Raw genomic sequence first — 22,720 nt, 5'->3', positions numbered from 1 at the left:
TCTAAAGCTCTTCAGGGCAGGGAATGTCTTACTGGGTGTTTATACACTATCCACCATCAGTTTGGACACAGCACATACAAAAAGAACTCCCTCTCAGTCTTTGTGTGACTACTTAATCTGCTGTTGAGTTCAAAGAAAAATGTGGGGTTGCTGGCTGTGGCTGCTCTCCACTGTGCTGTACAATTCCTAAGGCCTCCAGGAAAGCACAATGGAGTCATTACAAGCAAGACTTATCAGAGGACTTGGATTTTGGAATGGGGTGAGGAAGAGCAGAAGGTGAATACGGGGGGGTCAGAGTGAGAGAGGTTGTGCCTTTGGTTTTAAAAACAAAAAATTTAAACAAATCCTTTGTAGAGCATCTTGAATAAAAAAAATGTTAAGAGAAAAGGGAACCATGAACAGACCTAAAAAAGAGTCTTTAAAGACAGCATGAACACGAAGCTATTGTTGTTACTTTGCCCGCCAGTGCTGTTAGGGAGAAACAGATTCACAGTGTTTCACAAATAAGGAGACAGTTGAACCACAGAAACTCCCAGATGCTTTTATATTTTAATTTAAAAGACAGACTATAGTGGGGGCAGATTCAGTTCCTGTCTCACAGACCCACGTTTTGGCTTTCACACGAGAGCCATCTAGCTGGGCCCAGGCACTGCAGCTCTGCACTCTGGCTGCCTCCCTGCAAAAGTTTGCAGGGGTGATATCAGCTCAGGGCACACGTGTTTTCACTCTGTGCCATGACATGGTGCTGAAAACGGCTGAGCAAAGTGCAAAACTGCCCGCCCCAGTGGTGCTGCCTCTAGGGTGACCAGACAGCACGTGTGAAAAATCAGGAGGGGGGGTAATAGGAGCCTATATAAGGAAAAGACCCAAAATCAGGACTGTCCCTATAAAGTCGGGACATCTGGTCACCCTAACTGCCTCGCCTGCCCCTCAGGGGCTACATTCCACCCTTTACCCTCCTGGCCACGAGCCCTCTCCCTTCATCTCGTTCCGTGCCCCCCTCAGCCCCGCCCCGCGTGCGGTGGCGGGCCCTCCCCTCCCCTCCCCTCCCCGTCGGCCCGGCCCAGCGCCGGATCCCGGGTTTCCCCAGTCTGCAGCGGAGCAGCCGCCTGGGGTTTCGGGACTCGGCTGCGCTTAGGCGGACGCTATGGCCGAGGCGCGGGACGTGTTTCTTAGAGCCCGGGGCAGGACGCTGAGCGCGTTTCGCGAAGGTACGCGGCCGCCTGGCCCAGCACGGGGAAGGGAGGCGGCTGGAACTCGGCACCTGGCGGAACGTTTGTGCGAGGGGCGCGAGTTTCAGCCGGGCTCTCGTCACCGGCGCTACCAGGCTTTGGAGGGACAGAACAGGAGATGCGCGGGCCCCGTCTGGCGGGAGGCTGGGGGAGCCAGAGGCGGGGGCGAGGGTCTAGGGGAGCGCGCAAGTGCCTTGGCTGCGGGGTCAAGGCTCTAGCGGGGACTGTGGGACCGCGGCGCTCCGGTCGCGCCGTTGCTGTGGGGCATTGTGGGAAGGGTCACTGTCCTCGCAAGCCGCGGTGGAGGCGTCCCTGGCAGCCCCCGCCCGCCACAGCCAGTGCGCAGCAGGAGGGCGCTGTGGGCAACTGTGGCTGAGGGCGCTCCACGTACACTCCCGCCCCCGCGGAGACTCCGCAGTCTGTGGTGTCCTTCAACTGTGAACTTCCAGTGATGACTCCGGTTCCCATTGGCCTGCTCCCCTTACTGCAGTGCTCAGTGATTAACTCTGTAAAACACAAACATCAGTCCATAATAGCAAATGCCAAATATGAAACAGAGTTGGCCACTAAGTCTATGAGGTTGCCTCCCACCGGTAGTTCATGGCTGCTGTGTTTGAGGCTGTTGACTGCCCTGGCCCATTCATTCCACTTCCTAGTAACTCTTGATTCTTTCAGAGTAGCAGCCGTGTTAGTCTGTAGCCACAAAAAGAATAGGAGTACTTGTGGCACCTTAGAGCCTAACAAATTTATTTGAGCAGAAGCTTTAGGGATGTGTGTGTGTACACATACGCACGCACACAGATAATGTGAAACAATGGGTGTTACCGTACATGCTCTAACGAGAGTGATAAGTTAAGGTGAGCTATTACCAGCAGGAGAGAGAGAAACTTTTTGTAGTGGTAATCAAAATGGTCCATTTGCACCAGTTGACAGGAAGTGAGGAACTCCGGGGGGGGGGGGGGGGGAAAAAAACATGGTGAAATAGTTCTACTTTGTGTAATGACCCATCCACTCACAGTCTTTATTTAAGCCTAATTTAATGGTGTCCATTTTGCAAATTAATTCCAATTCAGCAATCTCTCATTGGAGTCTGTTTTTGAAGTTTTTTTGTTGTAATGTTGCGACTTTTAGGTCTGTAATCGAGTGACCAGGGAGATTGAAGTGTTCTCCGGCTGTATTTTTAATATTATAATTCTTGACGTCTGATTTGTGTCTGTTTATTCTTTTACATAGAGACTTGTCTGGTTTGGTCAATGTACATGGCAGAAGGGCATTGCTGGCACATGATGGCATATATCACATGGGTAGATAGGCAGGTGAAAGAGCCTCTGATAGTGTGGCTGATGTGATTAAGTCCTGTGATGGTGCTTCCTGAATAGATATGTGGAGAGAGTTGCCAACGGGCTTTGTTGCAAGAATAGGTTCCTGGGTTAGTGTTTTTGTTGTGTGGTCTGTGGTTATGGGTGAGAATTTGCTTCAGGTTGGGGGGCTGTCTGTAAGCAAGGGTGGCCTGTCTCCCAAGATCTGTGAGAGTGATGGATCGTCCTTCAGGATAGGTTGTAGATCCTTGGTGGTGCACTGGAGAGGTTTTAGTTGAGGACTGAAGATGTCCAGTGCACCACCAAGGCTCTACAACCTATCCTGAAGGATGATCCATCACTCTCACAGATCTTGGGAGGCAGGCCAGTCCTTGCTTACAGACAGCTTATGCTCAAATAAATTTGTTAGTCTCTAAGGTGCCACAGTACTCCTGTTCTTTTTTGCTTAATTCTTCGTAAGTGGTCTGGGTGATGATCAGTTTATGTCTTGATGTATGAGTTTAAGATTACCATTATGTCAGCTTTCATAATTACACCTAGTCCCAGGTTGTTAACCTAGCCATAAACTAAGATTGATTTAATATATCTTTAAAGTCAGATGTAGAAAAGGTGTAGATTTTATCTCTCTATTTGTTCTTGAATTGGTTTGCTGAGGTGGCTAGAGGAATAAGGGCACAAAGCACCAGGCAACATTTTGTCATATTTTCTTGCCTTCTTAGTGTTCGGTGGAAATATTTGGTCTGTCTTACTGCCAAATTAAAAAAAAAAAATCACCAATTTTAAGCCTGTGAAATGCATGTTAACTCATTCTGGCAGCCTATTAGTTACGGATGGGCTTGTTGGTTTGGAACAAAGCACTTAGCGTTCTTGGAACAGGTAATATACCAGCCCCCTGGTTACATCAGCTGTATAGTGAAATCTCAAGGAAGGAATAGCAAGTAACAGCGAAAACATTGCTGAACAAAACTAGATCCAAAAACTTAATGAAATATAGTTGTATGAGAAGAGCAACAAGCAAAAGTGTCCCAAACCACATTCTTTACAAGTGTTTTCTTTTTGCCTCATATCATCTGGGAACTTGATAGTCTTCAAATACCTCCAATAAAATCATCTTTTTGCAAACCAGTATTGGTTTGGACTTACAAACTTGTGGTCAGTGTTCATCTGCCACCTCTAGCTGTGATGTTTCCTTGTACTAGATTTAGCCTTTTTCAAAAGAACAGACTAAAGTTCAATGGAAGAAATGTTTTAGTAATAAATAAAGTGCTGGAAAATGCAGATCCCAGGCTCTATTGGCCCAAGATTCTTCCATCTGAAAATGAAAACTATTTGTTCACGTTTGGGCTGGGGTTCCCAAATGTCTTTGTTGTTAATCTGTTCCACAGACGACATTCTGTTCACGAATCTCTCAACTACTTTGAGATGCCTCTCACCTGTAATATTATTCTGGCACAATATTTCTTCAAAAAACATGAAAACACTACCTATGGGCCTCATTTCCTTTTCTTATTGTTTCTTTTGCTAATCCACTCCTTCTGCATTCTATCCTAGAATTTTTTGTATACTCAGCTTTCACACTGTTAGTTGTAAATGGATGTGTATTGACCTTAGGCTTGGGTTTTTTTACACATTTTCCTCCAAATTCCCTCTACCCACTTGAAATTGTGCCCCAAATTCCTCATTGTTTAGAACAGTTGTAGTGTTTCAGTTAAGATGCTTGGGCCTCTATAGTAGTTTAGACAACTAATTTTGCCAAATAAATCACACATTTTTAAATACTTGGTTTGTCCAATACAGTTTATTGTAAACAATTGTTTTGGAATTGTATAGTGCCGTTTGAAAATGTGATTGTACTTATCTAATGCCATAGCTAGGGCCCTACCAAATTCACCATTCACTTTGGTCAATTTCATGGTCATTGGATTTTAAAAATTGTAAATTTCATGATTTCAGCTACTTAAATCTGGCGCCATTTAAAGCTGGCACCACTGCCTTCTGAGCTGGAGAGCAGTGGCTCCTGACAAGGAGCCCAGCTTTGAAGGCAGAGCTGCTGCCAGCAGCAGCACAAAAGTTAATGGCATGGTATGGTCGTCATGGGTTCCCCCTGGGGTGCCACCTGGAGGTGGGTTACCTCTGAGCCCCCTGACCCACCAGCCTGGGCTCCCTCTCGCACTACTGCTGTGACGAGCTGCAAAGCCTTCCAACCTGCACATTCACATGTAGGTGCATACTCAGCTGCAGTTATACATAGGCTCTCTAACCACCAGCTTCCTAGCCTGGGACCCCAGAGCAGTACTGTCCTGTCCTGCCCTCATCAAATCTGGCCAGTATATGGGTTTAATACCCAGTCTGCCCCTCTCTCAATGTGAAGAGAACAATGCACAGTTATAACCAAGGAAAGATTTTCCCCAACCACTCCAGTCAAAGCCCACTGGTTTAGATTAAAACAGAAATAAGTTTATTAACTATTAAGATAAAGTGATAGCAACAGATTAAGGCAGATTACCTAGCAAATAAAAAAAAATGGAAACTAAGATTAATATACTTGATAGATTGCATACAAATTAGCAGAGTCTCACCCTAAGAGATGATACAAGCAGGCTGCAGATTCTTAAGGCACAAGCTGCATTAGCTTTACAGCTTGGGTTTCTCAAGTCTTTATACACAGGCTAGAAATCCCTTTAGCCTGGATCCAGCACTCCTTCCAGTTCAGTCTTTGTTCCTCAGCTGTTTCCAGGGGTCCCTTTGTGTGGAGAGCGAAGAACCACAGATGATGTCACTCCCTGCCTTATATAACTCTTGCGAATGGCATGAACCCTTTGTTCCAAAGCTTAGTTCCCAGACCAGTTTGTGGAAAAATACTGACATCCCAAGATGGAGTCCAGCATCATGTGGCCTGGTCACATGTCCTTGTAGAGTCATACCAGCCATCACTCTCAGGCTGTCCTAGGGTTCTCAAGAAGGCTCACCAGGTGAAAGATAAGCTTCTCCTGAGGCCTGTTGTTCTCCCTACTGACTCATTGCCCTGAATAGGCCCTTCCCAACCATCTATCTAGACTGAAAGCATCTTGTCTAGTGGGCATTACCTAGCTGTAACTACATTTGAAATACAGATACACAATCAATGTTCATAACTTCAGATACAGAAATGATACATGTATACAAATGGGATAATCGTATTCAACAAATTTTAAATTTTCCAATGACGCCTCACAGATTTACCTGTATAAAATGCATCATAATTATGCTACAACCATATCATCATAATATCACTATGAAGAGTGGGGTGCAGTGCCACAATGGTATTGTCACCTTTACTTCTGCGCTGCTGCCTGCAAAGCTGGGCCTTCAGTCAGCAGATGCCACTCTCCGGCTGCCCAGCTCTGAAAGCAGCAGCACAGACGTAAGGGTAACATGGTATGGTATTGCCATCATTACTTCTGTACTGCTGCTCGTGGAGCGCTGCCTTCAGAGCTAGGTGTCTAGCCAACAGCTGCTTCTCTTCTGTGCTGCCTTCAGAGCTGGGTGGCTGAAGTAAGGGTGGCAATACTGCAACCCCCCTAAAATAACGTTACAACACCTCCCCCCCCCCGCAACTCCCTTTTGGATCAGGACCCCCAGTTTGAGAAACGCTGGTCTTCCCCATGAAATCTGTATAGTATAGGGTAAAAGCGCACAGAAGACCAGATTTCACAGAGGGAGACCAGATTTCATGGTCTGATGTGTTTTTCACAGCTGTGAATTTGGTAGAGGCCTAGCCATAGCTCTGTAGAAGCGCAGCAGAACTTCTAAGGGCAAAGGATTTGAAGGAATAGGAAAGATTATTTTGCCTGCTTCCTATACAGTTGAAAACTGAGAAGTGATTGTACAAGTGGCAGTACTGGCAAGCAGACGCTAATTTGTGGAGTAGAAAGAAGCATGTTAAGGGAAAGGAATTTTTTGTTACTATCTTGAAACTCTTTATTGCAAGTGACTTTTGCAGAAAGTTCTGCCAGATGCCCATGTTTATGCTTGTGTAATAAAATCTCTATATTGTAGATAATCATTTAAGAAAAGCCATATATATAAAAATAAAACCTCTACCCGATATAACGCGACCTGATATAACACAAATTCGGATATAACACGGTAAAGCAGTGCTCCAGGGGGGCGGGGCTGCACACTGCGGATCAAAGCAAGTTCGATATAACACAGTTTCACCAATAATGCGGAAAGATTTTTTGGCTCCCAAGGACAGCGTTATATCGAGGTAGAGGTGTAGTAACTGAGGCTTTAAAAAGTCCTCAACACACTTTATGTTTAGAATAAACTATTCTACAATTGCCAGTTAAATAAGAAATGCTTAATTTTAACAACATTAAGACCACCTCAATTTATTTAAAGATTATTTAAGAACTAGCTTTTTTTTCCTACCTCTTCCCAAAGGTGATGAATATCACAGTTGTTAAAGTCCCAGCCACTATTTCCACTTTGCTAGCAAGTTTTGTGATGCTTTGGATGATGGATTCTATATAAAAATTAATTTGTATGTCTCATCTAGGGAAATACACACTTCTCCGAGCCAACTCTGAATTTCACAACAATTAGGTCGGTTTTGACTAATGCACCATGATTTCACTTTGCCATAACATATTGCACGCCCCTTCAAGCCTTTTAAAAAACTTTTTTCTAACAAGTCCATGTTTTATATAATGGGCTTAAATGTTAAAATTTGGGGGTGAAGATGAAAAGGAATGGAAAATCCAGTGGAAAGAGGTCAGCCTTTCACAGTACTCAGTGCAAGCAAAGCTGTTTTTCTTAAAATAATCAGGTTATCAGATACTTAGACAATAAGTATATTTTAAATCTTTGTATTTTGCTAATGCATATTGTGAACATATATATAAGAAACTTTTTTTTTTCAGCAGAAGGTCATGGGACAGTTTACCTTGGCCAAGAAGCAAAAGCCTCTTACCTACATTCTATGGTGGTTGCTAAAGCAAGACTTTGTTAAATAACCATCTGTCTTCTGGTGGTTTGCTTGATGGATGAAATAAGTCTTTGTACCTGCTCATAGAAGCAATAATGGCAGCATTTTTTAAAGTTATAATTAGTGAGAAGTTTTTAGAATTGAACAGGAAATTATAAATGATATACTACAGTGTTCAACCTCTTTACACCCAAGATCACTTTTTGAATTTAAGGGCAACCCAGGATCTACCTCACCCCTTCCCCAAAGCCCTGCCCCGCTCACTCTTTCCCCCCCCACTCTCCATCGTTTGCTCTCCCCCAACCTCACTCACTTTCACCAGGCTGGAGCAAGGGTTTGGGAGGGGGTGATGGCTCACAGCTTGGGACAAGGGGTTTGCAGTGTGGGAGGGGGCTCTGGGCTAAGCCTGGGGCAGTGGGTTGAGGTGCAGGAGGAGGTACAGGGTGCAGACTCTGGAAGGTGGGGCAGGGGATTGGGGTGCAGCCTCCTGCTGGACAGCACTTACCTCCAGTGACTCCCAGTTGGTGGTGCAGCATGGCTGCCACTAAGGCAGGCTCCCTACCTATCCCGGCCCGATGCCGTGCCTGGAAGGGGCCAACGTGCTCCTGCCGCCCCTGGGTGGGGAGCCCAGAAGGCACATGGCTGCATGCGCTGCCCCTCTCTGAAAGCACTGCCCCCGCAGCTCCCATTGGCCACAGCTTCCATGTCTCAGCCAATGGGAACTGCGGTGGTGGTGCTTGCAGGCAGGAGCAGTGCACAGAAGGAGACCTCCAGCTGCGGAGCTGCAATGGCTGCTTCTGTGTGGGGCCAGGGCAGGCAGGTAGCTTGTTTTGCGTATGCTCACATAATTTTCTTCCAAGTATCCTCACTTATGTTAAGCCTCTTGCTGTCTTGAAAGTAGTCCAACTTTGAAAAGGTGCTCTCTGTATTAATAGATCCAGGGGTACACTCAGAGCTTGCCATGCCACTTTGCTGAAGTTGGAAAGCGTGTCTTGATGATTGTTCCAAAAAGCCAGCACATCCAGTTTTGCATTCTCAGGGTTAGGCAAGTTCATGAAAGTAGTAAATTCCCTTTCCCCTTCCAGATTTGAAATTTCATTGTCCGTGGCAAATGATTGAAACATTCTGGATGCAGAATTCCTCTTGAGAAAGGGATGAAACACCTAAATGACATTCCAAAAAGAATCTTTGTCATCAAATGCTTCAGGGTTCAGATTACAGGTCATAGTCATCTCCCAGGTCTTGCTAAGCATTGTGTTGAAGGTTTTGAATGCTTTTTTGGTAAACATCTGTATTTGCAAACGTGTTGGCAGTAGTTGGAGAAAACGCCAGTGTTTTCTGTGTGTTACACAGTGATTCCAAGTTTTCAGTGATGAATATTACCTTGGTGCACAGATTCTGGAGGTCGTTCTGGTTATTTGCTAGATTCGTCAGTGTTTCTACTTTAGAAACAGCAAACTCAGGATAATCTAGGTCGGAGCTTCATTAGCGCAGTTCACACATTATTTACATGACAGTCAGTAAAGTAAAAGCTCATCAGCCGATGTGGCACAACAGGGGTAGGTAATCAGCAGTCAGCTCTGCACTTGTCTCACACTGTGTAAAACAAAGCCTTCAACTTGTTTGCATGCTTAAAAATGGCCAAAAACCTAATGGTGCAAGATTTCACATCTTTCATTTCTTCTGTACCAGTAGCTGCTGACAGCACAACGTTAATCAGATGAGCGGAACAGGTAATGTGTAGCAACTCCGGATTCTGATGGAGTTTAATCTCCTATGGAAATTTAGCCATGAAGGAAGCCAAATCTGTGTTAGTTGTGGCCACATTGTACCAAGTTAGTTGGTACATCTCAAACACGTCGATTACTACTGTGTCACATCAGCACAATAAAAATAAGATAAAAATAAATAAAAAATAAGAAATAAAAAAACTAAAACAAAAGGCCAAGAATTGGATAGTCCAGAGCATCAGGAGACTCATCAAAAATCAGACTAGACATCACATTTCCATCAGTTCATTCTGTCAGTTTAGATACTAAAGTATCATTTCTTTCAGATATTTATGAGTGAGGTTGTCTGCATTCAGAAGGGGTTTTTGCTGGTGGACAGCATTGTTGCACAAAGTCACCAATAGATTCCTCTGCAATTAACAGTGGTTGTCTGGCGAAACAAAGAGCGCGCACACATTCATTGACACAATTATGCTCTGTCCTCTCTTTCATTAAAACCCTGGTGAAGGTCCTGATATTGAGTGCTTATCCCAAAGCTCACTTCCTTCTTTAAGCTACTTGTGTTGCTTGCTTTCAACATGCTCCTTTATTCTGTCAGCATGAGCACTCACCTCAATGCTGCAGTAATTGCAGCACAATGCGTCCTCTTCACTCCGGTCTTTTCTTTTCTTGAAAATTTTTAAGTACTGATTTTCTTGTTGGTTTTCAGGCACACGTTTTCATTTTTGTCCCACATTTACCTTCTCTTTATCTATGGAGGATTGATTGATTGATTACATTCAGTGCTGCACTAAACAGATGCAAAAAAATAGGCTGGCAGTGTCTCCTTGTGAGCCAGTCGTACTGCGATATTAACATTGTTTTATTTTTTTTTTCCCCTGACTTCCATCCTGTGCTCTGTGTTTTACACTGAGAAACTGTTTCAATCTCAGAGCTGCAGGAAACAGCAATCATGTAAAGCATGAGTGTTTAACAAAAATAAATATCCAAAAAAAATTGAGTGGATTGATTTAAACTGGTGTAAATCAGTTAAAACTGAACTCCTTTAATTAAAAAAACAAAAACAAAAACCCTAGTAATTTTGGTGAAAATTGGTAAAAACTGAAAATGTGGAACACTAAGAATAATCTAGCTTCTGGAAACAGAAGTGTATCCTCCTCCTCCTTATTGATTAAAACTCAGTTAAAAGCTTTTTTTTACTTTTTTTTTTTCCCCCGCACCTGACACATGTTTGTGGAGAAGCTATTATATCTGTTTCTCATGACTACATGTCGGAATTAGGAATTAGTGATGTTGCAGTACATTGTTCAGACATTGGCCTTATTTGAGACTGTAGCATTACAGCCACCATGGAGATGGCGAGCCAATTTTTAATTCTCTGGACTCTGCTAAATTATATGATGTTTCAACTAAGATGGAAAGGATGCTCACTGAGGTGGAATCTCTAGTCATTTGATGCTCGCCCTTTGAATAACCCTTGTGTTTGTGATTATATAACCTACCCAAAGGGGTATGAAGAATGTACCTGACCTCCACTAGCATTGAGGACTAAAACACCTGGCTAGAGTGATACCTGCACACTCTCAAAAAAGCCATTGCAGTTTTGAAGTACAAAACTGCTGTGCAGTATCTAATTGTAATTTTGTCTATGAACATTTTATTTATGAATAACCTTTCTTTACACAGGGTTTTGCAGAGGTTTACACTAAACTGGTGCAAACTGTGTGTAAAGAGTGATTTATCTTGGATTATCTTAAATCTGTTCCTAATCAATTTAAGATACAGTATAATAAAGCTGGTTTAAACCAATATACAGCCTTTTGCATTAGTGTAACCAAATTGGTTTAAAATTGCACCAAGTATCAATTAAGAATTAGTAAACTGGTGGAGCTGTGTGTAAATAAGCCTTATTTTTCTGAAAAAGGAACTTACTACTTGGACTGATCAAATAGCAGAAAAGTGTTTGAATATATTATGTATTGATCTTCATTGTTGTTGTTTACTGCATAGCTGAGCTAATACCACAAAAATATAGCTGACTGTTTTCCGTGGCATTGTTGAATAATTTAATCAAACAGTATATTAACCAAATACTCTTTGCCCATCCCTGCTTATTGCAACTCTCAGTTTTGATGTATCTTCTTCCCTTTCCTAGTGTCACTCAATTTCTTCTTTTTTCTTTCTTATGATAGGTGATGGTGTAACTTTTCCTACATCATTTCAGTTTCTCTTTCCTCTGTTCATTAGCAATCCTTCCATTCCCGTGTCTCTTTCCCTTTCTCCATTGTAAGTTCTTCTGCCACTTCTCCTCATAGAATCTCTTTGTATACTGAACTTCTCTTTTCTAATGTATCCCCACATCACTCACACCAATATATGTACATTTAAGTCATGGGAACTTTCATACACGTATAAGGTAGAGGACTAAATTTACTAGCCAGTAACCAATTAGTATGAAAAAAGTAGATGTCCTTGTTGTCAGGGACAGTAATCAGGTGATGAGCCAACTGGGTAGCTCAAGTTGTTTAAAAAGGGGTGGGTGCTGGGATTCTTTCGTTGACCCTGTTCAGGTGGTTCATTTTTGTGTGTAAACCTCTGTTTAGTATGTGTTTGATAATATTGAAGCCCTCAGCCTTCTCTAGCTTCTGGAAGAGAGAAGTACTTTCTCCTTGTTCCTCCGTGCTGCTGCATGAGCGTTTCTGATGGGGTGCCTTATACTCTACTTTTCCCAGAGACTCCACTTTTGTATTCTCCTGTAGTGCTTGTCTCCTGTATTGTGTGGAGCTTTCCAGAGCAGCAGTGAAACTGACTTGGTTCTTATCAGTTTCACAGCTGGCTACAGAGTTCTCACTTGCAGCAGTGAAAACTGAGAGGAATCTGGTCTGTTTTCATTGCGTAGCAGAATGGAGAAACTTTGAGCAGGAGCAAGCAGCACCAGACAGCCTGACCTTGGAAAGCTGCTTACTCCTCCAAATTGGATAGCTTTTCTAAACCCTCCTTTTCCTTACTAAGTCACGGAACATGTCTGCTGAGTGAGAACCCTCAGAGATGCAGGCTTCCTTAACTCATCTTTATAGCTTTTCACTTAGATTTTTTTAAGTTGATTTCTCTGCCTAAACAATGTCTTCGATGCAGCACATAAACTGATTTTTATGACAGTCGTATTTCTCATTTTCCATGCAAGACACATGAAATAAAAACCTAAATTATGTTGTGTCATTCAGCCAGTTCCAAAAGGATTCTATAGAAAACAGATGGATTGATGGATCATTTCACTTCTCTGAATAAAAACCTGTCTGAATGAGTTTCTAATTTGCAAATGTTAAAGGTTGCATTTCAGATTTAAAAACTAATGGATAAAGGTTTTCAGTCTGTAAAATGTGAGATTTAGAGGTATTATTAATATACAAGAGGACGATGACTGTATGAATTGATAGATGTTAGCTGACTATAAATTGTTTTATTTAACAATTACATTTTAAATTAAATGAAATGTAGGAACCTACATTTGGCAAAGAGATGTGGCGCTAATGGCAGTTGTTAATAACTCAGAACTGATCCTGATATCTCTTGCTTTTGCTGTTGAAGGAGAGGAAAGTGGAATGGCATGCATTAAGAAGAGCAGTTACTTTTGCCAGTCTGTGTTTGAGTTTCAATGTTGTTAAACAATTTTTTTAAAGTGTTTCCTCCTAAAGGATCCCCAATTCAGGCCATTTATTTAGTTGGCTAACTTTGGGTTTAGGAACCTAATCTTTTGAAATTTGTTTTTGATTTTTAAGGGCTTATCTGAAAAAACTGACGTGCTGTAGGTTGCCTAGAAATCAGTGTAGCTACTTTGGAAGGATGAAGTTCTGAGCTCACCTTGATAACATTTGAATCTGTAGTTCCAGGGGCACTGAGCATGTTTCTACGCTAGCTTTTTATTATATTTTAATTCCACTATTGCAGTTACCACAATTCCAACTATTATGTTGTGTAACCCTGGTCAGAGAGAATTCTGGTGGAAATACCGTTCTCCTTGTTCTGAAGCACTATAGTGGTAGAATGTGGGTTTTTCATCATGAAGTTAATAAAAACAAACCCATCCACTTATATAATAAACAAGCTCCAGGACTCCAGACAGCTACTAGTGAATGTTTTAATTGCAGATATTAAAGCAAGGATAAAACTAAAAGGAGTAAGACAAAGGGCTTGTCTGCACCACAGGTTATGTCGGTACAACTTATGTCACTCAGGGATGTAAATAAGTTCCATTGACCTAAACGCTGGTGTGTACAGCGCTATGTCGGCAGGAGAACTTTGATGCAGCTGTCCCACGGTAGTGTTTCTAGCGTAGACTAGCCCAAAGTGAGAGTCACATACCTTAAAGGAGAGCATAAAAGGAAGAAACCCAGCTGCAGTAGTCCAAAACCAAACACTTGGAATGCAAGGAAATGCCTTTAGACAATCAGGGCAGCAACAGTATACGTTTGAAAAGTTTGTACTGTAGTTTAGAGAAAAGTTGGGACACCCACGTTCTCTCATCTGTAACAGAATATGGTCTTGGCTATTCATGGACGAGCAATGAGAAATTTTTTCTTAGCCTGCTTTGCTATCTCCATTATCTAAGGTTTTTTTGTGATACTCGTTACTGAGATATCTGAGGCACAAAAGTACAAAAAAATTAAGTGAAACTACAAAAATCCTATTCTTTTCTTCTATAAGTTTCTGGTCTTAAGCAGAACGTGGGGGAAGCTCTAAACATTTTAGTTTGCCTCCAGGTTTATATATTTTTATTCTAGGTTTCCGTCAGGAGCCATTAAGAGCATCCTAAATTAAGGTTTCCATTTGACCCTTCCAGTTCTCACTAATGACTTTGAGACCCAATGTAAATGACTGAAGCTAGCAAATAAAAAACAAGCAATGAAATAATTTATAATATTTCAAAGTATACTAGTAAATGTTGTGTAGCATTTTGAGAAGGAAAAGCAGTTCAGTCATGGTAATGTTATGGGGGTGGGGAGAGCCTTTTGTAAGTCTAAATAGTACGACTGAAATGTATGAAAGCAGACTTGAAAAATTTGCCAGAGAATTAAAATTACCAGCCCAAAGTTCAAGTCAAGGAGGAAGGTGGTGTGCCTGGACCTCACTGCCAGTTGACCTTATGGGTATGTTTATACCACAGTTAGGCTCCTGCGGCTGGCCTGTGCCAGCTGACTTGGCCTTATGGGGCTCGGGCTGCAGGGCTGTTTGTTTGCAGTGTCACTTCCAGGCTCAGGCTAGAAGCCCGGGCTCTAGGACCCGGTGAGGAGAGAGTGTACCAGCCCGAGCCTAGGAAGGTTCCTGCCCAAATCTCATAAGAGCAATTCAGCTGGCATGGGCCAGCCCTGAGCTGCTGGGAATGAGGAAAGAATGCTGCAATTCCTACTAGGTTGCTGTCCTGCATCCTGTACAGGGGATGTCTCTCTAGCTAGCAAGAGCTTTGCACTAGTGAGTGAATTTTTCAAGCTTTCTCTAGTAGGGTAAGAGCAAAAGCATTTAACATAGTAATAATTTAAGTGTGTTCTTTCTGACACCATAAAATGTAGTGTGCATTTTTAATTTAATTAAAAAGGCAATAATTGAAAATAAATCTCATATGTCCCATGCTATTGAGCTATGTTGTAGTCCTGATGTTTTAAGCAGCATTTGCTTTGTTGTTGGTATTCTTTTTCTTTAGTCATCATGTAGCCACATGTCAGCATTGCATAATTACAATAAATATGCAATGCTCTCATCTGTTATAGGGAAATATTATGCTTGTGCTTACTCTATTAAAGTATTGTGCCTACCGTATCAAAATGGCCTTCATTTAAAGAAAGTTACTCTTCACCTTGATAATACAGGGAAAATTTCCTTTCCCTTTAAGACTTTACTATTTTATTTATTTTTTAAGATGATGAATGTCAATGGAAAGCCCCTTTCTACTTCATCCAAGGAGCGGATCCTCAGTTTGGACTGATGAAAGCCTGGGCAATTGGTGACTGTGACAATGGAGGTGATGAATGGGAAGAGGAGATCAAATTAACAGAGCAAGCTGTACAAGCCATTAACCAGTTAAATCCCAAGCCCAAATTCTTTGTACTGTGTGGCGACCTCATACATGGTATGCCAGGTAAGACTGTTAAAAATGTACACTGGTAATCATATTCCCATTTTCTTTTTAAATTTTAGGTGTGATCTATAATTACCTTAGCTTTACAGTCGGGCACAGTATTAGGTTCCGTATCGTATCGTGTTCTCATGGATGTGTGCTTCTAAGCCCATGCTTGAAGCAGTATTCTGACCTCTCCAGTTGACTCCCTGTGCCATTCATGCATGCTATCTCTGCCTCTCTGTTAGTAACTTCTTCCTGTGGCTTAGAGAAATTTGCTGTTAGAATGAAATAAAATTTTTAAGAGGACATGTAAAAGTACTTTCACCAGAAGTATTACTTTCATAAACAGTATAGGGACTCCAGCCAGGAGAGAACCAAGGAATAGCCATGCATTTGAGTACCTAAAGGGAGTTTAGTTTCGGGCCTAATAGAAAATCTTCAGCGAGATCTTTCTAATGCTTAATAGAACCTTCATCTTAAAAGTAATATACTCTATCTTAAAATGCCCTAATACAATTCAGAGAGTAGAATTCTAACCCATTGTTGCAGGACCATGAGATCAGACTAGTGTTATATACTGAAGCAGGCTACAACAGAATATATACAAATATGGATTACAAGATTTAGCTGTTCCTTACTTCTGCAACTAGACCAGTAAATTTTCTTTACCATAACTACTGTTTTTGTTTAAAAAGATAAATAATGTTATTGGAAGGGTATAAATAGTTTCATAGACTTTATGGGGTTTTCTTATTTAAAAACCTCAACATCTTGGCAATTCTAATTAGAAGCCCTAATTGATGTTAGGGGGCTATAGGCCACAGAACTTTTTTTTAAATCTGTACATGGCTTTGATAATAGAAAAGCATAGGAAACCACTAAATTTAAACTTCCTAATGAAATAATCTGTTAAACTAAGCAAAATAACATAAGAGTATTGGATAGTTCAATCATTTGATCATAAGATATGGTGTTTCATCTCTAGGTCACTTCACTGGTTTATTTAAATTCAGCCATCAAATTCAGCAGCTGCTGTTGCTTATGATTTGATGTCTCTTCCATTTTATTGTATTTTGCTCTCACTCAGGATCGCTGGTTATTAACATTTTATGAATTGTTGATTTGTGTGTTTTATTGTCATCTTTCTCCAATGCTTTGGATTAAAGGTTCTCCATAAATAGAATATGAAGTAATCATAAAATACTTAATTTCAAACAAAATTATCCTTAACACAGTGGTAAAATATACAGTATGTTTGGTACTTAGGTTGTCATATAGGATTTTCCTTCAATTTGGGAGTTCAATTTAAAAAGTGAACATTATAAAATCAATATAAAATTGTAAAACTTACTCTCCCTCAGAAGGGAGAAATGACTAAAGGGTCGTGATCCTACATCAATGGAGGCAAAACTTCCGTGAACTTCAGTACTGCAGCAGTGGACCCTATCACTTGCTAATCTCTCCATTGCATAAAGGTTTGCCACATCTTTTAGAGTCTGACTTTCCCAGTACAAAATTGTAGTGAGATTTTTAACAAATATCCCCAGTTTGTATGTTTGTACTAATATTCCAATTTTGTTGCTTCCAGTATCCTCTGGGGGGGAAGGGGAGAGAGCACACAGGAGAAACTCCAGAAACCAGCTATAATATGTCTGCTGCATCTGTTGGAGGACTTCCAGTCACCAAATTAAATAATGCAGTAACCTAATATAAAACTGTTATGTTGGATTTCACCTTGCATGGGTATTTCCTGAAAGTCATTAACATAAAATGGCTCTTAAGCCTCTGAAAAGAGTTTTGTCTACTCAGGACTCATGTCCATATAACAAGCTCCATCATAAGTAGTTCTCTTGTTAAAAATTTCAGAGGGACTAAGGACCGAATGGGTGTAGAGCCTGATCTATCCTCTCATCTCTAGATGGTATCTGTACTGATCAGGTTCTGGCAGGACAGAATGCAGAAATTTGCTGTTACCCTTCTACATTTTTTTTGGGTGGGGTGGGAGTTGGATAGTGGACTTTTCCAACCAGTGTTATCTGTCTAGCACAGTGATACTCAGACTGACTCTTGCGAACTGCAAGTGACTCTTTAATGTGTCCCCTGTAGCATGCGATATTAAAACACTGTGATTTTTATTATTAACCAGTCTAAGTTATTAACCAGTTGGGATGTTTTTACTATTACTTTTTTTACTTACCCAATTGTAGTTGATAGATAATAATACTTGTTCAGTCATTTTTGCTGTGAGAAGGGCTCTAGAGGTGATCCCGGCAATTACAGACCGGTAAGTCTAACATCGGTACCAGGCAAATTAGTCGAAACAATAGTTAAGAATAAAATTGTCAGACACATAGAAAAACATAAACTGTTGAGCAGTAGTCAACATAGTTTCTGTAAGGGAATCATGTTCTTACTAACTCTATTAGAGTTCTTTGAAGGGGTCAACAAATGTGACAAGGAGATCCATTGACATAGTGTACTTAGATTTCCAGAAAGCCTTTGACAAGTCTCTCACTGAAGCCCTTATGAAAATTAAGCTGTCAGGATAAAAGGGAGGTCCTTCATGGACTGAGAACTGTTAAAAACAGGGAACAAGGAGTAGGAATAATGGAAATTCTCAGAATGGAGAGGTACTAGTGGTGTCCCCAGGGTCAGTCTTAGACCAATCCTATTCAATTTATTAAATATCTGGAGAAAGGGTAAAACAGTGAGGTGGCAAAGTTAGCAAATATACTAACAACTCAAGATAGTTAAGACCAAAGCAGATATGTGAAGAACTTCAAAAAGATCTCACAACTAAGTATTGGCAACAAAAATGGCAAATGAAATTTAATGTGGATAAATGTAATAATGCACGTTGGAAAAAATACCCCAACTATACATACAATATGATGGGGCTAATTTAGCTCAACGAGTCAGGAAAAAATCTTGGCATCATCGTGGATTAGTTCTCTGAAAGATGTCCACACATGCGCAGAGGTCAAAAAGCAAACAAATGTTAGGATCATTAAAAATGATGAAGACTGAGAATATATTATTGCCTTATTTATAAATCCATGTACGCCACATCTCGAAATACTGTGTACAGATGTGTCCCTCACTTCAAAAAAGATATTCTAGCACAGAAAAGTTCAGAAAAGGCAACTAAAATGATTAGGGTTGGAGAGGGTCCATACGAGGAAGATTAGAGGCTAGGCCTCTTCAGCTTTGAAAAGAGGAGACTAAGGGGGACATGATAGAGGTATATAAAATCATGAGTGATTGTAGAGAAAGTGATAAGAAAAGTTATTTACTTTTTCCATATACAAGACTAGGTCACCAATGAAATTAAAGGTAGCAGGTTAAAACAAATAAATGAAGCTCTTCTACAGAGCGCACAGTCACTGTGAACTCCTTACCTGAGGAGGTTGTGAAGGCTGGGACTATAACAATGTTTAAAAGGGAACTGGATAAATTCATGGTGGCTAAGTCCATAAATGGCTATTAGCCAGGAAGGGTAAAGAATGGTGTCCTAGCCTCTGTTCATCAGAGGATGGAGATGGATGGCAAGAGAGAGATCACTTGATCATTGCCTGTTAGCTTCACTCCCTCTGGGGCACCTGGCATTGGCCACCGTCGGTAGACAGATACTGGGGTAGATGGACCTTTTGGTCTGACCCGTTACGGCCGTTCTTAATGTTCTTATATGAGAATATATACAGATACAAAAAACTAAATATTTCCCCTGTCACATTGTTTAAATATGAATATATAATAGTAAATTAAACAATGAATTCACACTACTGTGGCTCTTTTGGGTAATGTTGATCATTAATTTGACTCCTGAACCACTGAGGTCTAAGTATCACTGGTCTGGCATCTTTCATGAACATAGGGCTCTGATTTATCATAAAACATAAGGAACAAATTTGTCAGAGTATGGCAAATTGTTATCAAATAGTCATCTTAGTTACAAAATATATGAATATTAAACTGAACAGATTGTAGACCTAAGACTACTTATGTTCTGTATAGTGTATTTGCTATGCATTGTGTAAATATTGGCAGCAACCTACTGCAATTTCCAAGTAGTAGCAGGAGAGAGCAGTTTCATTTGGTCTTTCACCTTTGTCTCATCTCTTCTTTCTGGTGTAAAGATAGCTAGTAACTGTAGGTAGTACAGGTATATCTTGCTTTGATCCTATGTAAATGTAAACATGTAATCTTAAATCAATGAAGCAATATTCTATACATCTGCTTTATGCTTATTAGACACTTTATGGAGACCTAAGGAAATAGTTTATTAAAGGAAAGCGTAGCTCCTGCTAGAACAGCTCATTTATTGATTTACATTCTGTTTACATGTGTTTAAGTTTATATGAAAGATTTACTGATGCCTTTTATAAATACATTTTATGTCCAGTAATTTGTCTTTCTGTCTAAACTGGAAAGATACGAAGACGCTAAAGTAAATCATTCTTTGGCTAAGAGACTGTGTGTGCAATCTCATCATGGGCATAAACTCCGTCACTGTTCTTTGGATGTGTGCCCAAAAGGTCATTGTCACTTGAGTGCTTGTAACACACTGTTCTTTGTTTCTTTTCCGCAGTCACATGGTTTGGGTCAAGATTACCAAAAAAAAAAGAAAATACCCTGTCACATGTCCATTGACTCCAGTGGCTGTTGTTATGCTTGGATTTAATATTTTTTTAACCACAATTAAAAATCAGAGTGACATTCTTTTGTCATTCTGAGATGCTATAATTAGACTGAAGCAAAGCTAAATCATCAACTGATTACAGTGGAAAAAATGACCTGATTATGGAAATCCTCATAGGACTACTTAAATTGGTCTGTAAGTGTTTTCACTTTGTTATGCCAAGAACTTGAAGTTGTAGAAAAACCTTCTGCAGCATTAAGGAGCAAAAGGCAAACTGCTTGAGAATTTAAGCATTTTTTGTTATGAATACTTAATTGATTTTTGATGTTTAAAAGATTACCTCATTTCTGCAATGTATAACCATCAATAATCAGAGGTCTTAAACGTAAACTTTTAAAATTCAGTCCAATGGACACTTCCACAGTAGCCCTAATGTAAAAAATGGGGATACATCTAAACAGGGAGTATACCCGCATAGCTATGGCATTGTAGTTATGCTGACATAGCTGTGTCTACACTGTGGGGTTGACATCAACTTGAAGGGCTTTTTCCAGCAGTGAGGAACACCACCTCCACAAGCAAATGTAGTGCTGTCAGTGGAAATGTCAAGGTGTGGATTTTTCATATCCCTAAGCAACTTAGCTACGTCGACCTAAACTTTAAGTGTAGACCAGGCCCAGGACTGCTTATGTTTGTGAAGTTACTCACATGCATCAGGTGTTTGGAGTATTGGTGTCTAATACTATTTTTATCAGGTTTTTTTGTTTTCCTTTTAATTCTTTCTGCTTTCACTGTTTTTATCGCCATTCAACACAAGATCATTTGGATCTACACTAATACATTTGTAGTGAAGAGGTACTGATTTCATTCTTTTCCGCAGTGGAGTTTTTCTAGTGGTCTCTGTCAATTTGTTTAATCATTTTAGTTCCATAATATATTAGGAGGAAAGGCTAAAAAATGTTTCCTCAATGGACATAAATCACCAAAGGCATAAGAGAAGGCAATCCTTGATTTCAGTCTGACAGTAGTGAATTTGGCCCATTAATATTTCTAATTGATATATCAAATTGATACAAGCCCTCTAGTTCAGTTGTGGTTTTAAACAGGGCCAGTGAGATGGGGGGGAAACTGGTAAAAATTACCAGGGCCCAACAGTCTGATAGGGGGCCCGGCTTCGTTGGCCCTGTTTAGCTGGTCCGCCCTTGCTGGGGGCGGGGGAGGCCTGAAAAAAAAATTTTCACTGGGGCCTAAACCTGCTCTCAGCGGCCCTGGTTTTAAACTACACTTAAGCTGACAAAAAATAATGTTAATCGAAGAATACTGCAGTTGTTTTCCCAGTATGGTTTTTGCTTAAGAATAATAGATTAAAGTTTGAATACATTTTAGCATCCATTGACTTCATATTATTATCTATGCTCTCTTGGATTGTATTTAAATTCTTCTATGCTCAACTTCCATCTCAATGAGTTTAAAAAAAAAAAAAAAAACCCTACCCATCTTAAATACATTTTTAATTAGGAGGAACACATGAAGTAAGTAGAGCTTTGACGATGACTGAATTCTAAAGCACCACAGGTTTTTGGTCGAAATGATGTCAAGACGTTTGAACAGGGACTCCAAGAAGCCTCAGGATTCCAACAGCTAGGAGTGATGAATAGAATCCTGATCAGCTAAGCTAGGAAGCAATCAAGCAAAACACTTGTTATCCATTACACATGCCATTAAAGGAGCTATATAATCAGTGCCAATGTCTCAGTATGTAGATGCTGATTAAAAGTGATTTATACTCAGAACATTATTTTGAAAAGTTTTTCTTGATTATGTAATCAGAAATAGTGTTACCAAGAATAGTTAACCTAGTATTGTGGCACTAAATCAAAAATTTTACAAAATACAGTTGCAGTATAGATACTACTAAAAATAACTTTTTTTCTGCAAGCTCCTTAGATATTTATAACTAGATGTATTATGATCACTGAAAACTTTTTCCCTAAAGACTTCCATGTGCATATGTCAGCATAATTTGGTATAGCAAAAATGTTAACCTGCAAAGCACAAAAATGCTATTGATTGGATAATTTGCTTGTTTCACTGCTTTGCTGCAACTTTCCAATTATCATATATTGAGTTCTCTAAATCTTCCTCTTTAAATTATAATTTTAATCTTTTTTAACCATTAGTGCAGGTCTGCACTACACTCTGAGATCAATCCACTGGCAGTCAATTTAGCGGATCTGGTGAAGACGTGCCAGATCTCTCTCCAGTCAACCCCTGTACTCTACCACTGACGAGAAGAGTAAGTGTAGACCGCGTGGTAACTCGACCTATGTTATTCACATAGCTGGAGTTACATAGCATAGGTCGACTTACAACGGTAGTGTAGACATAACCTTAGAAAATTGTTTCTGCCAAATAGCATTTCCGTTATTTTTATGAACTAAATTTTCTAATGTCCTGAAATGTGATATTTTATCTAGAGCAAAAGAGATCACAATTGATAAATTGAAGGAAGATGTCACTGCTTTATAACTGACCAAAATAAAACAGATTACCATGAACTGGAAATTCAATCTATTGCCAGCTTGCAATAAATGGTGTAATACAGCATACAGAAAAAGAGTTTCCACAAAACAAGTGGGTTGCAGATAGGTCCTGTAGTCCAGCATTCAGAGGATGCAAAAATGTAAGTTGAGACTCTTCTTTTGAGTGAATCCCA

The 22,720-nt window shown here is 40.4% G+C and overlaps 1 protein-coding gene across 3 annotated transcripts in view; it reads left to right on the top strand.

Annotated features, from left to right (window-relative positions):
• Positions 1–1,046: 1,046 nt before the first annotated feature.
• Positions 1,047–22,720, top strand: part of CPPED1 (calcineurin like phosphoesterase domain containing 1) — a 105,466-nt gene continuing 83,792 nt past the window's right edge. For all 3 annotated transcript variants that reach the window (XM_075069265.1, XM_032773938.2, XM_032773929.2), the window contains exons 1-2: positions 1,047–1,211; positions 15,165–15,383. In XM_075069265.1, the coding sequence (XP_074925366.1) occupies positions 1,148–1,211; positions 15,165–15,383 (283 nt within the window). In that variant the 5' untranslated portion in view covers positions 1,047–1,147. The remainder of the gene's footprint in view (positions 1,212–15,164; positions 15,384–22,720) is intronic.

This window comes from Chelonoidis abingdonii, chromosome 9, assembly GCF_003597395.2.
Source record: "Chelonoidis abingdonii isolate Lonesome George chromosome 9, CheloAbing_2.0, whole genome shotgun sequence".
NCBI classification, from domain to species: Eukaryota; Metazoa; Chordata; order Testudines; family Testudinidae; genus Chelonoidis; species Chelonoidis abingdonii.
Note: the sequence above shows the minus strand (reverse complement) of the source record. Positions and strands in the feature narration are given on the sequence as shown.